Source organism: Euprymna scolopes, chromosome 29, assembly GCF_053919585.1.
Source record: "Euprymna scolopes isolate OS-2025 chromosome 29, ASM5391958v1, whole genome shotgun sequence".
Lineage (NCBI taxonomy): Eukaryota > Metazoa > Mollusca > Cephalopoda > Sepiida > Sepiolidae > Euprymna > Euprymna scolopes.
This window is the reverse complement of record NC_136510.1, coordinates 66,206,868-66,219,731: the sequence shown is the minus strand read 5'-3', so window position 1 is coordinate 66,219,731 and position 12,864 is coordinate 66,206,868. Positions and strand designations below refer to the sequence as shown.

General features: G+C 29.3%; 1 protein-coding gene across 3 annotated transcripts in view; it reads right to left on the bottom strand.

Moving 5' to 3' along the window:
- Positions 1–3,003: 3,003 nt before the first annotated feature.
- Positions 3,004–12,864, bottom strand: part of LOC145252677 (meiosis-specific with OB domain-containing protein-like) — a 34,647-nt gene continuing 24,786 nt past the window's right edge. For 2 of the 3 annotated variants that reach the window (XM_080112492.1, XM_080112494.1), the window contains 3 exons: positions 12,492–12,684; positions 5,446–5,532; positions 3,004–4,074 (listed from right to left, as the gene is read on the bottom strand). In XM_080112492.1, the coding sequence (XP_079968618.1) occupies positions 3,967–4,074; positions 5,446–5,532; positions 12,492–12,684 (388 nt within the window). In that variant the 3' untranslated portion in view covers positions 3,004–3,966. Of the gene's footprint in view, positions 4,075–5,445; positions 5,533–11,091; positions 11,496–12,491; positions 12,685–12,864 lie in introns of those variants that run through there. The other variant, XM_080112493.1, reaches the window with a different exon arrangement.

Sequence of the window (12,864 nt, the reverse complement as noted above, 5' to 3'; positions counted from 1 at the left end):
CTTTCTTCCGATGGACCTACTGCCTACTTGCTTTCATCGCTAAAATACACCAATAGGCCAATATGAAGAGTCATGATCTTCATTTCATCTGACGAAGTCCAAACGGCGCTTTCTGTTCTTTACAGAAATCATTGTCTTGCATCTTGCAACATATCGCAAATTAAATTCCTTTAATCTGTTCTTAACAGTAGAAAGAGAGCATTTTTTAACAAGATTGTTGTTGGATTTGGGGAGCGGTTTCATGTCTGTTTCTTAGGCTGTGGATCTTGATAGCATTGTCTTCTCTGTTAGAAGTAACTCTAGTACGACCAGATTTAGGGGCATCATGAAAACTGCCAATGTTTTGGTGCTTTTGCACAGTCTTTCATACCATTTTCTCATCACATTTCAATCTGCGGCCGATTTCTTGATTGGATTAACCAGAAAGGTGGAGATTAATGAGCTCCTGACGATCACTAAGAGAATGTGGTTGCATTTGGACTAAATGTTACGTTGTATAACCTCGAACAACAACAATTACGATTAGAGATGCTTTCTTGCCTGTTGGTGGATATTTTAAACTGATTTAGGGGCGATAATTTAAGCTGGTTTTAAGCGAGTTTGTTGCTGCGGACTTTTTTTTTGCCTCCTCAATTTGAAGTTATTTTTTAAAATTGACGTGAACACTAGAATATTTCAATTTAAAGTCAAATATGAACAGATTAAATTATAAAGGAATAAAAGGTGAATCAAATGAGGTATAGGTTGTTTAAACAGTTACATTAAATTTAACTTAAATTTGCAATTTTGAAAAAATTACAAGTGCGGACTTTCTTTTTGCCGGCACTGTAGAGTCTTCCAACTGTGAGGGACCATACCCATATTATAACTCAAAAAATATTACAACAGTAAACAGGCCAGAGAAAAAGAGGTGAAAAAACCCAAACCATCTTACTGATGTGCCTACTGTGGTTCTGATGTCACAGGCGTTCAAAATAACGCCTTTTATACGGCGTTGAGGGTTGAATGACTTGCAAAAAATGTCAGTGAAAAAACTGACGCTCCCTGTAGAAAAGTGAAGAAATGAATGTTTTTGGTCAATTTTCTGATATTTGTCGTCCGAAGGGTTGAGCTTCAAAATGATACCGATTTCGTGAAAATCTGTTGTCTCTGTCGAAAGTTTTAGGCAGACATAAACATACATTCATACATACATACATACATTTAAACGGACAGGTGAGATTTATATTATAGATGGTTTTTATTACTTCCAAGATTTGGCTAGAATTTTACTTGAATTAGTATAAAGTGCTCTAGGGATGTTACATGCATCATAAGAAAGAGGGGATAAAATACTGCAAATGATAAATATTATAAACATTTGTAACAAATTTGGCATAAAGATTTCTTTGGATATTGAATGTAACGGATTGAAAACTGATCGCTCTAAAAATAGTTGCTAGGGTTCTTTCTGATCTTGATCAGTCGAAGTCTTTCGGTCCTGCTTCAATTCCTGTTGTCCTTTTCAAAACATTGTGCTTTTTAAAACATTATGCTCCTGAATTTTCTTTTTGAAATTATTAAATTTCTGTTTATCTTAGTCCTCCTGCTCTTGTTCTTGTTGGAAAAAGTCATTATATTTAAAAATATACTTTTTATATTTTTATATGGTTTATGGATAGTTTAGAAGAGGGTAAAACCATTGCACTTGACATTTTGAAGGTGCTTCACAGAGTGTAGCATTTTTCTACACAAACTTCAGGGTTCTGATATTAGTGATAAGGTTCTTGACATTATTAGGTCTTTTTTTTTCCTGAAAGAAACTTGCAATTAACTGGTGTCTCCTCATTCTTTTTTCCTATCAACTCTAGAATTCCTCAGATTTATTCTAGGCCCAACACTGTTTCTTCTCTATATCAATTATCTTCTAGGAAATATTATTCAAAAGATTAACCTTTATTTTGGTGTTGTTTCTCATTCATCTCCCTTGACTCAGAATATGCAGCTGATCTAAAAGTCGACTTGGGTTCCATTGTTGATTACGTTATGAAATGACTTGTTTGATCATTTTAAGACTCTGCTCATGTCCATTTTCTTCCTCAGATTCACATGAATGGTTCTGTCTTTAAGGAGAAATTGACTCTGAAACTTTTTGGTTTTTCTCATCAAATCTTTCTTGGAGTTCATACAAAAATCCATTTCTCTTTCTGTTCTTGTAAAGTCGATTTTCTTTATCACTTCAAACACTTTCTCACACCTGGGCTTATTCGCGATCACTATAAATCTACTGTCAGACCATGCATGGAATATTTGAGCTGATGAATATCCGTCCCATTTGAGGATTCTTGATAAAATGCAGAAACATATCTGTAATTTGATTGGTCCACAGCCTTCCTTATTCTCTATCCCCTCTCTTTCACAGACATGCTGCTGCTAGTCTTTTCTATAATGACATGTAGTCTTTTCTATAATGACATGTAGTCTTTTCTATAATGACATGTATTCTTTTCTATAATGACATGTAGTCTTTTCTATAATGACATGTAGTCTTTTCTATAATGACATGTATTCTTTTCTATAATGACATGTAGTCTTTTCTATAATGACATGTAGTCTTTTCTATAATGACATGTAGTCTTTTCTATAATGACATGTAGTCTTTTCTATAATGACATGTATTCTTTTCTATAATGACATGTAGTCTTTTGTTCCTTCTTTTTTTCTAGCTTGTTTGACTTGTTGCTCTTTTAGTTTTCATCAATTCCCCATTTTGATACATAATTTAAAGCTTTTTATTCCAGTAGCAAAAACTGCAGACTTATAAAATACTCTTTCTACTGTCTTGCTTAATGAAAGATTATCGTTTTTGAATGGAATCTTTCTTCTCTAAACTAAAAAAACTAAAAAAAATGTTAATGTATTCAAAATAACTGATTATTTTCCATAAATAAAAGAAATTTTTTTTTCTTTCACGCTTTTCATACAATTTCTATTTTTCCCATGTATGCCATTTGCAATCAAAACATACTTTTTTTTTCTGAGCAGGAAAGCATTCAATTCATTTTGAACCTTTGAAACAAACTTGTTTATTTAAAAATAATACTTTAGAATATTTTTGAATTAATTTTATCCCATAGTTTTTCAAATCAATCATAAAGAATTTACAAACAAAACATTTTTTATTGTACAAAAAGTAATTTATATAAAAAGTACTAAAAAGTATGATTTTGTATAATTCATTCTTTTATCTTTTGTTGTTTGGGCAATAAAAAGTTAATTACTGTTCCAACAGAATTTATAAACTCAGTGACTTGTATCAATTCAATTTACTTCCCCCCCCTTTCTAAAAAAAAAAGTAAACATCAATGACAATAGATTGTGTGTTGTTTTATCTTGCATGCTAACTAGGTTACCTTCATTATGTTCTTTAATATTGAATTGTATTTTTCAATTTATGCCTGACTCACTAACAAAAATAGTACTTAATCTAAATTATGGCAGAGATGCTACTTGCTAAGTTATTAAACAAAAGTAAAAAATTTATAGTGTGTCAAAACTTTGGATCAGTTTGAAAATATCACATTTGCTTAAGATGGTGCCAAAATTCACCCACAATTATTTTTGTAGAAATAGCCTAGTATTTTGCTGCACTTGGTTTTAAAATAATTTCAAAAATCTTAAGAAATGGACACAAAATAATTTTTTATTCAAACTATTTCATCTGATATTATATTGAAGCAGTTTATGGCATGCCATACATTTCTTTTTAATCAATTTTCTTTTTCTAGTTAATTTTTAATAGATTGATGAAGTCAATACTTAAAATGAGTCATTTTAATAGTTAAAATATATGACTAATTATATCAATCAAGCCATAAAATATCGAATAGTAGGATAAAAATGCAACAAAAAACATCCAGTGTAAAAATATATGAAAACAGAAATGTTTGAAACTGAACAATTTTTTGTTATATAGTTAACTGTAAATCATTGAAGTTGCTGTTGAAAATGGTTAGTCAAATCTTGAATACTGATGGGTATACACTGAATGATTCTGATTCGATAAGGCTTTGTGCCAAATCCCTGCTTTTTAATCTGTGAAAAAAAAAAAAAAAAAAAATGAAAAACAAATCAAGAATTATTGTACAAGTTAATGAGCTTTTTTTTTTTTTTTTTTTTTTTTTTTTAATTTAAACCTGTTTTTATACATTTTAATTAATTCATAAAAAATGTTTATTCAATTAAATGGCATTGGGATTTTGTCATTTACACTGGAAAATATTAAAATTAATTAATATTATTAATTAAAATTAACAGCCATCGGTTTAATTAACTTTTCTTTCATTAGCTTTCCTGAATATACTGCTATACTGAATTCTGTATTTGCTAAATTGTGATATTTGTCCCCCAAAAATTTAAAAATGATTAAAAACTAAAATAAATTTCTAAAGATTATGATTGGGTGTGTACATTTCATGAAAATGAATATTTATAGTCGATGTGGGAGAGTAGGGTAGCTTTTTTATTTTTATCTTTAAAGTAGTAATCGTTAATTTACATTTAATCTTCAGATTATTGACTTCACCATTTGATATTTATTTGGTTTATGTGCCCTCCCGTCTTTCTCAGGTCTATTGTTCATTCATGGTTTTTCTCCTTATTTAAGTAGGATTATACTCCAGCAATTTTCCATTGTGATTGTATTAGGATTATCAGATTAGAAAATAACTATTATTTATATATGATAATGGAATCAGTGTACTATCTTCAAATTAGTTTTGTGCCCAAATATTTGTAATTTAATATTTTCTTGAACTAATAGAAATGCTTCTGTTTGGGATTTGTTTGATTTCCGCTGAAGATTTATTCATTTTTATTATGTCTATTTTGATGGATGAAAAAACAAAACAAGAACAAAAAAATGCAGGAAGTGGATTTTTCAAAATCTCGAGTTAAGCAAAATCTAAATGACACCTAAACAGAGGCAGTATATCTGTGACTTGGCATTACTTAAAAAAGATGTCCACATTCTATTCCAAAAACAGTTCAGTTATGTAATTAAATGAAGTTGTAAAGGTTTACTTATGTATTTAAAAAGAAAAATCTTGCATCAAACAAATTTTGTTAATTCCATCAAAATTCTTTCTAAATTCCTATTCAGATCAATTAATTTATGCTTTTTTTTAAATGTAGTTTATAGTAGGTTCATTTTTTTATAAATAAAATAATTTTAAGTTATTAATAGGGATTTGTAGGCATTACAACAAAAATCTTTCAAATTTAAATTATGTTGAGTTATATTCCTTGTTTTTAGATTGTTAACAAAATGGCATCGCTGCTTGGTTAGCCCTAAAATTTTATTTTCGTATTTTAAAATAAAACTATTTAATTTATGTGATTTTTCTTATTTTTTTAAATATAGGAGAAATTCTGGGCAAGCAACAAAGTGTTTAATTAATTCCTTACCTTAAAATAAATTTGGAATTTTTCAAACAAAACTTCCCATTTCAGTTGAGTTTTCTTATTGATGCTCAAAAATGGAAACTGTTCTGGCTATGAAAAAAAGTTTTATTTTTATTAAATTTAGCATTTGAAATGAAGTCAATGTTATTTGTAAAAACACAAAACTTTGAAACATTATTCAGAATAGAAACAATCTAACTAACAATTAGCATTATTAAACTAAGTTACATTTATACATCAATTATTAAACTAAGTTACATTTATACATCAATTATCAAACTAAGTTATATTTATACATCAATTATTAAACTAAGTTACATTTATACATCAATTATTAAACTAAGTTATATTTATACATCAATTATTAAACTAAGTTATATTTATACATCAATTATTAAACTAAGTTATATTTATACATCAATTATTAAACTAAATTATAACTTATACATCAATAATTAAACTAAGTTATATTTATATATCAATAATTAAACTAAGTTATATTTATACACCAATAATTAAACTAAGTTATATTTATACATCAATTATTAAACTAAGTTATATTTATACATCAATAATAGTCTATTTATTTGTCAAATCCAACATTGGAGATAGTTTTTTAAAAAATTGGTTTTTGATATTGTTTTGCTGATTATTTTAAAGCATCAAATCTATTTTACATTTAAAATTGATGATAATTTTTTTAATTATTATCATTATTTATTATTTATTTATATGCTTCACTCAAAAAAGATAACAGTTAATGAAATGGATAGATTCACAGTTGAATGATGATGAATACTATGGGAGGGTTGAAAATTTCCACACACCATTCACTCAAAACAGCAGTTTACCCAGAAATCACCAATTTTTCTCTCTTTTTTAGAAACATTGCATATTGAATGTGAGAGTGAAAGAGAGAAGGGGAGGATCGTGAGTTATGAGGTAGATGAAAGTAAACCCAAAATTCACTTTCTACTTTTCGTCAGTATAGATGTTGACAGTTCTCATGCTAGATGGTCACACGTCCATCCCACTAGACAAACTGAGATATGCCTGATGGTGTTGCCAGTTTAGTCACCAACAACCGGACCATGAAACAGCATTAGTTTACATGGTACAAACAGTAGATAAGAAAGTCAACTACACCTGTATGTGTATCATGGTATTTTATGACAATTTCTTTAGAATTAACTAAATTGCATGTTGGGTTATTAAAGCTTAAACCTATCTAGAATTTGAGAAAGAAAATTTTGTCTGACATTGTGTTCTTTTTAAATGAAGAAAATGTTTGTCACAGAGAGAAGTTGATGTGATTGGAATGACATAAGTTAGCATTAATAATTACTGAACTGATATTGATAAAAATGTGCCTAACATAATGAGGTTTATTTTAGTTTTTCTTCATCATCATTCTCATCATAAAAAAAGAAATTTGATATAAGAAGTACTATTTCAATTCAACTGAACATATTGATTTAATTTTTACTTAGAAGGATTGATATGTGAGTTTCCATTGAAAAATTCATTACTGTTAGGATTAATGATCTCATGTGAGAAAATATCAAATTCTTTTTTTGAGATAAGTTGGCATTTAAAAAAAACAAGCTATTTATCACTCTGAATCAGCCTAGTTTTACTTGTCTCCAGCAAATCATAAAGTAATGCCAAAGAGATCCACATATATACTTTATAAATAAAGCATAGATGTGGACTTCTTTGGCATTACTTTATGATTTGTTGGAGACAAGTAAAACTAGACACAAAATGATTCATAACAGAGTCTATTGCAAGCTGGTGAGTTAGAAGAACTAGCCATGGGATATCCAATTCATATAACTTCTGAATTCCAACTAGTTGCATAGCAGGAAAATCTTGTGTCGATGCACTTTGAACCTAATTCAACAAGCTGTATTCACATGACAAGCCATGTTATTAATCGATGGGTCAATCAGCTCTCACTTGTTTGCATCAATAGAAAGTAGTACAGAGAAATATATGACTTCTACATGAAATTGCAAATCATTATCTAGAATTTCTTGAATGCAGTTGTTTGAATTGTTGCTAAAAAGAAAAAGTTAAAAATTAATATAATCTGCAATAATTTATTCAAAAGCAACAATTTTTTTTCAAAATTAAGGACCAACATTCTTCTGATAATAACTTGCAAGATTTAAAATTTAATCAGTGCCAATCCTTGCATCGTGCACAAACGTTTTCCTCAATTTTGTAATGAATTAGAAATAACTTAGTAGTTTTTATTTTTAGTTTATAACAAAAACTAATGTTGCTGTGAACACTATAAAAACTGGAGCCAATAATCAGTGTGAAAACTCAGACAATGTTCGATTATATGAAGCATGCTTTAGCACATTGTACGCTGCAGGAAAAAATGAACAACACCAATATTTAATAACTGTGCTTGTGATTGTGAATGTGTTGCAAGTGTATATTAGTCATGCGAAAGAGCAGGACACAAAATGTTTTAAATAATAATAATAATAATAGAATAACAATAACAAAGACTTTCACTGGCGAGGACTACTATTGACCATAACCAGTTCTACACTCCTTTTGAAATTTTGATCTCTATTTTTCTCGTTATGTACTGAATATTTGTTAATGAAACCTATATGAAATATGTTCCTTATTAAATTTTAAAGATTTTCTATTCTGAAAGAAGTTTAAAAAAGTTATTTTTAAGTTTTTGTTAAAAAAAATTCAGATTTTCTCATTATTTAGACCTGTATTACAAAGAGGGGATTGCAAAAAATGAGTTGTGGTGTGAGGAGAAATACAAACTGAAACAGAATATTCAGACCTGTAATAATACAAAGAGGGGGTTGCTAAATTGAGTTGTGGTGTGAGGAGAAATACAAACTGAAATATAGAGAAGGAGAGTTTTAAAATATAATCTTAAATTGATAAGATACAAGTTAGAAAAGCATTTCATCCAAGGCATGAAAATTGTTAAACAAAATGTTTTTACTATAGGCTTTAAAAATAAAGGTACAAAATTCAATTTGAAATTTATTTATCTTCAAAGTGCACTTTTATAAATTTTACAAAGTAAGGTATAAAAATTTAATTTAAATTGAATCAAAAAATTACCTTGGATCTATTTTATGTAATGTACATTTTGGTGCACTTTAAAACATCTTTCATCTAGCAATTAATGATATAGATATAAAATTTTCAATAATTTTTTTTCAAAAAAATTTCAAATTGAATCTTGTACCTTTATTTTTAAAGCCTATAGTAAAAACATTTTGTTTAACAATTTTCATGCCTTGGATGAAATGCTTTCCTAATAGATATATATGCTAAGAAGTGTTTACTGCTTCCCTAGAAAAGAGACTACTTAAACATCATATCTCTGGTAGTAAAGAGAAAAACGTTACATAACTGATGTTATGCACATAGGAGGTTCATATTTTTGTATAAATCCTTGTTACATCATAACTATTTACTTATTAAATAGACATTAATTATTAACAAGTTAAAATCCTCTTCAATCATATGTGGTTTTCTTGCCATGCATATGAGTTTTACCTCCAAAACTGCAACAAAAGCATATCTATCTATCTATCTGGTTAGGCTCCTTGCCCGGACCAATGTGACTCTCTTTCCCCAGATTTCCCTGTCTTTCATCAACTGCCTCAGATCTTCAGGATCACAGTTGGCACCATGTGCAATTTGCTAGATGTATGTAGATCTACGTCATCCTATGCTCGTGCGCCCGTGTCATAGAGTCCAGAGCAATACATTTTTCACCAGCTCTCGCTTGCTCCTCCGGCAGTGACCAGCAAATCGTAGACATCGCTCCCTGATGGTAGTAGATATGGTAGGTAAGTTGCCATAAAGTTGCTGCTTCATGGGATGATCTTGCCAAGATATATTTAACATTGTCTGTAGTATACGGGTGTATGTACTGTCTAGCTTTCTTTCAAATCTTTTGGTGAGTGTCCAGTTAAAGCAAAAAGTCCCATGAGAAAATGGTGAGATAATATCAAAACGTAAAAAGTTGAAAAGCATTGTCAGAAAGCATCACAAGTATTCCACTCGTCAAACTACAAAGCTAAGGAAGCCCTTCAAGAGCTTAATATGATGTACTTATCAGAACAACAGATGTATGTTCCAGAACAAATAGACTGAATCCAGAATGCTGCAGATAACAAACAAACGTTTATTGGCAAGTAGTAAATGAGATATCTGGGTGCAAACATTCTGCCAAAGACATGTTAAAGGCAAACACCCCGGAAAATGTACGTTTGAAATGGAAAGGACACTGAAAAGCTTCTTGGAAACAAACCAGTAGTGGCAGAACAACCATTTCAATCGATAGTCGAACAGGAACTTGGTATTGAAAAAGGAGATTTTACAATGAAGAAACTTTTAGCTGCACTAAAGAAGACCAAGAATTGTAAAGCTGCAGTTTTAGATGACATTCCACCAGAAGTCTGGAAGACAGGTGGCTTCAATGACATCCTTCTTGATTCATGCAATGCTGTATATAAACAAAAGCATATCGTACTTATGATATTACTAGAATACTTGTGACCCAGTGGATCAGTATATATTATAGCTAGATAAAGGATTGTAAATATATTGAAAAAAAATTTTTAAAAACGGAAATAAAATAAGGAGGGAGTGTCATTTGTACAGGTCCATACTAGTTAATTAACTGATTAAGTAATATTTAACAGTGAGACCTTTTCAAAGCAAATCTTAAAACAAAAAAAAAGAAAAGTCCCGTCACACATATGTTTTGAAGTGTTTCTACATATTTTAAAAATGTTTGGAACTTATGATCCCCTCCCCCTCACCACCAAACTAGAAAAAAATGCTAACGATTACATCTCGTTTACCACTACATGGCTAAGAAGTGGGTGCTCATTTTACATTAAATTTATATAGGAAATTAGAAAAACATTTTCCATTTTTTTTTTCTGTTTGAAAATGACTCCAACTTGCAACGAAAGATACAAATGAAATTGTAAATAAATAATTTGGGACGCGAAAAAACATACAATTTTTTTTTTTATCAAGTTCTAGTTTTAATTATGCACAACTTGAGTAAAGAAAATATTTTTAAAAACTATGTAAATTGATCAAGTAGTTTTTTTTTTACATTAGAAAAACATTTTTTTGTTTTATAGTTTGCAAATGATTCCAACTTTTAGCTATTTTAGCTTCAACATTCATCAGAAAATTATGAAAACATTTGTGTAGTTTATTATATTAAATGAAAACAAAGTAAAACACATGGGACTACATTTTTATTTGTAATGCAAACTAATTTTTAAAAAAATTATTTTCCGTTTTAGGAGTGTAGTAAAATAAAATGTATGAATCTATTTAAAAAGAAATTTTCCCACGAGTCTCACTTGGCAAGGCTTGGCGAACAACGAAAACTGTCGGATTATACCAAGCAAATGGAAGCTAATACTAAAAAAATAAAATATAATAAACAACCTACCATAATAAATTCATAAAATTTACTGTTTTACTTTTTTTTTATTTTCAATTGGTTTGCTTTTTTTTTTATTTTCAATTGGTTTGCTTTTTTTTATTGTCAACTGTTTTACTTTTTTTTATTGCCAACTGGTTTGCTTTTTTTTGTAATAAGTTTTGTTTCTTTGTATTAGTGTGAACAAATATTTTTTTTTTTTTTTTGTATGAAATGTTATTTTTCTTTGAATTAATGAAAAAGTATTTGTTTTGTTTTAAGGAACATAGAACAATTTTTTAAACATTTTTATGTAGTTTGCTGAGGATAGGCTATTTCCTTAGGGATAGTTTCTGCCAGTTGAAGGAAAGCATTTCATTTTCCTTCCTTGTCACAAGAATAAAGACTTGTTTGAAACTCAATGAAACTCTTCCCTTTCTTTTCATTATTTTTTCTTCCAATTTGGTGATGTCTGCTCACTCGCGTCGTTTTTTGCCACTCGGTTTCTCAGTGAATAAGCTCACTCTGCATTTTCCGGGTCGGTTTTCATCATCCACCAGACGTTGCTGAGTGAGATTCACGGAAAAACGTGATTTAAAGTAGTACCCTTCAAAAAATAAATAAAAAAGATGATCCTGTAAATTGTTGATTAAAAAAAATAAAAGCTTTTATGGCTTTGTTTTTACTGAAACCGGAAGTCATAAACAGAAACTTGTAAACCGGAACAGGATACACGTTTCAACAGCCAAGCAAAACAATTTGAGTTTTATAATATAATAGATTTATTCAATATGATACAAGACTGTTTTAAAGGGGAATAATTTATTTATATCAATACGTTGATTATATGGACCTTTTAGCACCAGACAAAGACAGATAAAAACAGAGGGAGAAACTTCAAATGCATATGGCTTAATTATTTTTATTAACTTAACGCATTTCAAAACATTTCTTATCAATACAACTTTCATAAAAGACTTAATTGCAATCACTTTTTAAATTGCCCACCCAACATTATTTCCAATTAATTATTATGGCTTCCTATTCTCACAAAATGTCAGCTTATTTCCTGTCAACCCTATAAATTCATCAGGTCTATAATATATCCTGTTTACACAAATAACTAAAATATTTGAACCAATAGATTTTAACTAATATTTATACTAGCTAAGGTATTCAGCAATATTTAATGGTATTAACATCTACTAATTTTACTACAATAAACAAAACTAATGACTACATGTTACAATATTAGACAAATATTGTAATATGTAGAAAAATGGCTCAAAATCAAACATAATGACGGAAATATAAAGAGAAAGAAAAATAGTTATTTACCTAAAAATGAATATTGTTATTTAATTTAGAAAAAGAGTTGAATTTGAAAAATAAGCTATTTATCACTCTGGGTCTGATTTGCTGGAGACAAGTAAAACTAGACACAAAAAAGCCTTTTTATGGTGGTCTTAGATATCCAGTTCATCCATTCTAACCGACCATATTAAACTTGCCACTTTGATATTTCTCTGGATTGAATGATCTTATTACTGATGATCAAATTGTATATATCCTGACAAAACTTTAGCAAGGGAAATATACTCACATTTGTATGAAGAAGGCTTTCGGCAGCGCTAGTGGAGAGAAAGCAGCCTCTTAGTGTATCTGTGTAGTCTGATACAGCAGTTCCAATGGAAAATTCAGTTATGGGAGGTTTCATGTTGAACTCTGAAGCACTTGTACAATTTGTGTTTACACACATTGGAGAGTTGTCATCGAAAAGGGTTGAACAATCAGCACTAAAACAAAAACAAAAAAACGCATCAAGAATATATCAATAAGAATGCAGCTATTTTGATTTGTGTCCTAAGTTTTATTTTAGATTATCTGCTGTAAGAATTATTTGTTAAAACTAATAGTGAATGTAGTAGATATTTTGTAGACACATATGGATGAAGACCAACAATTTTTGAGGGTCA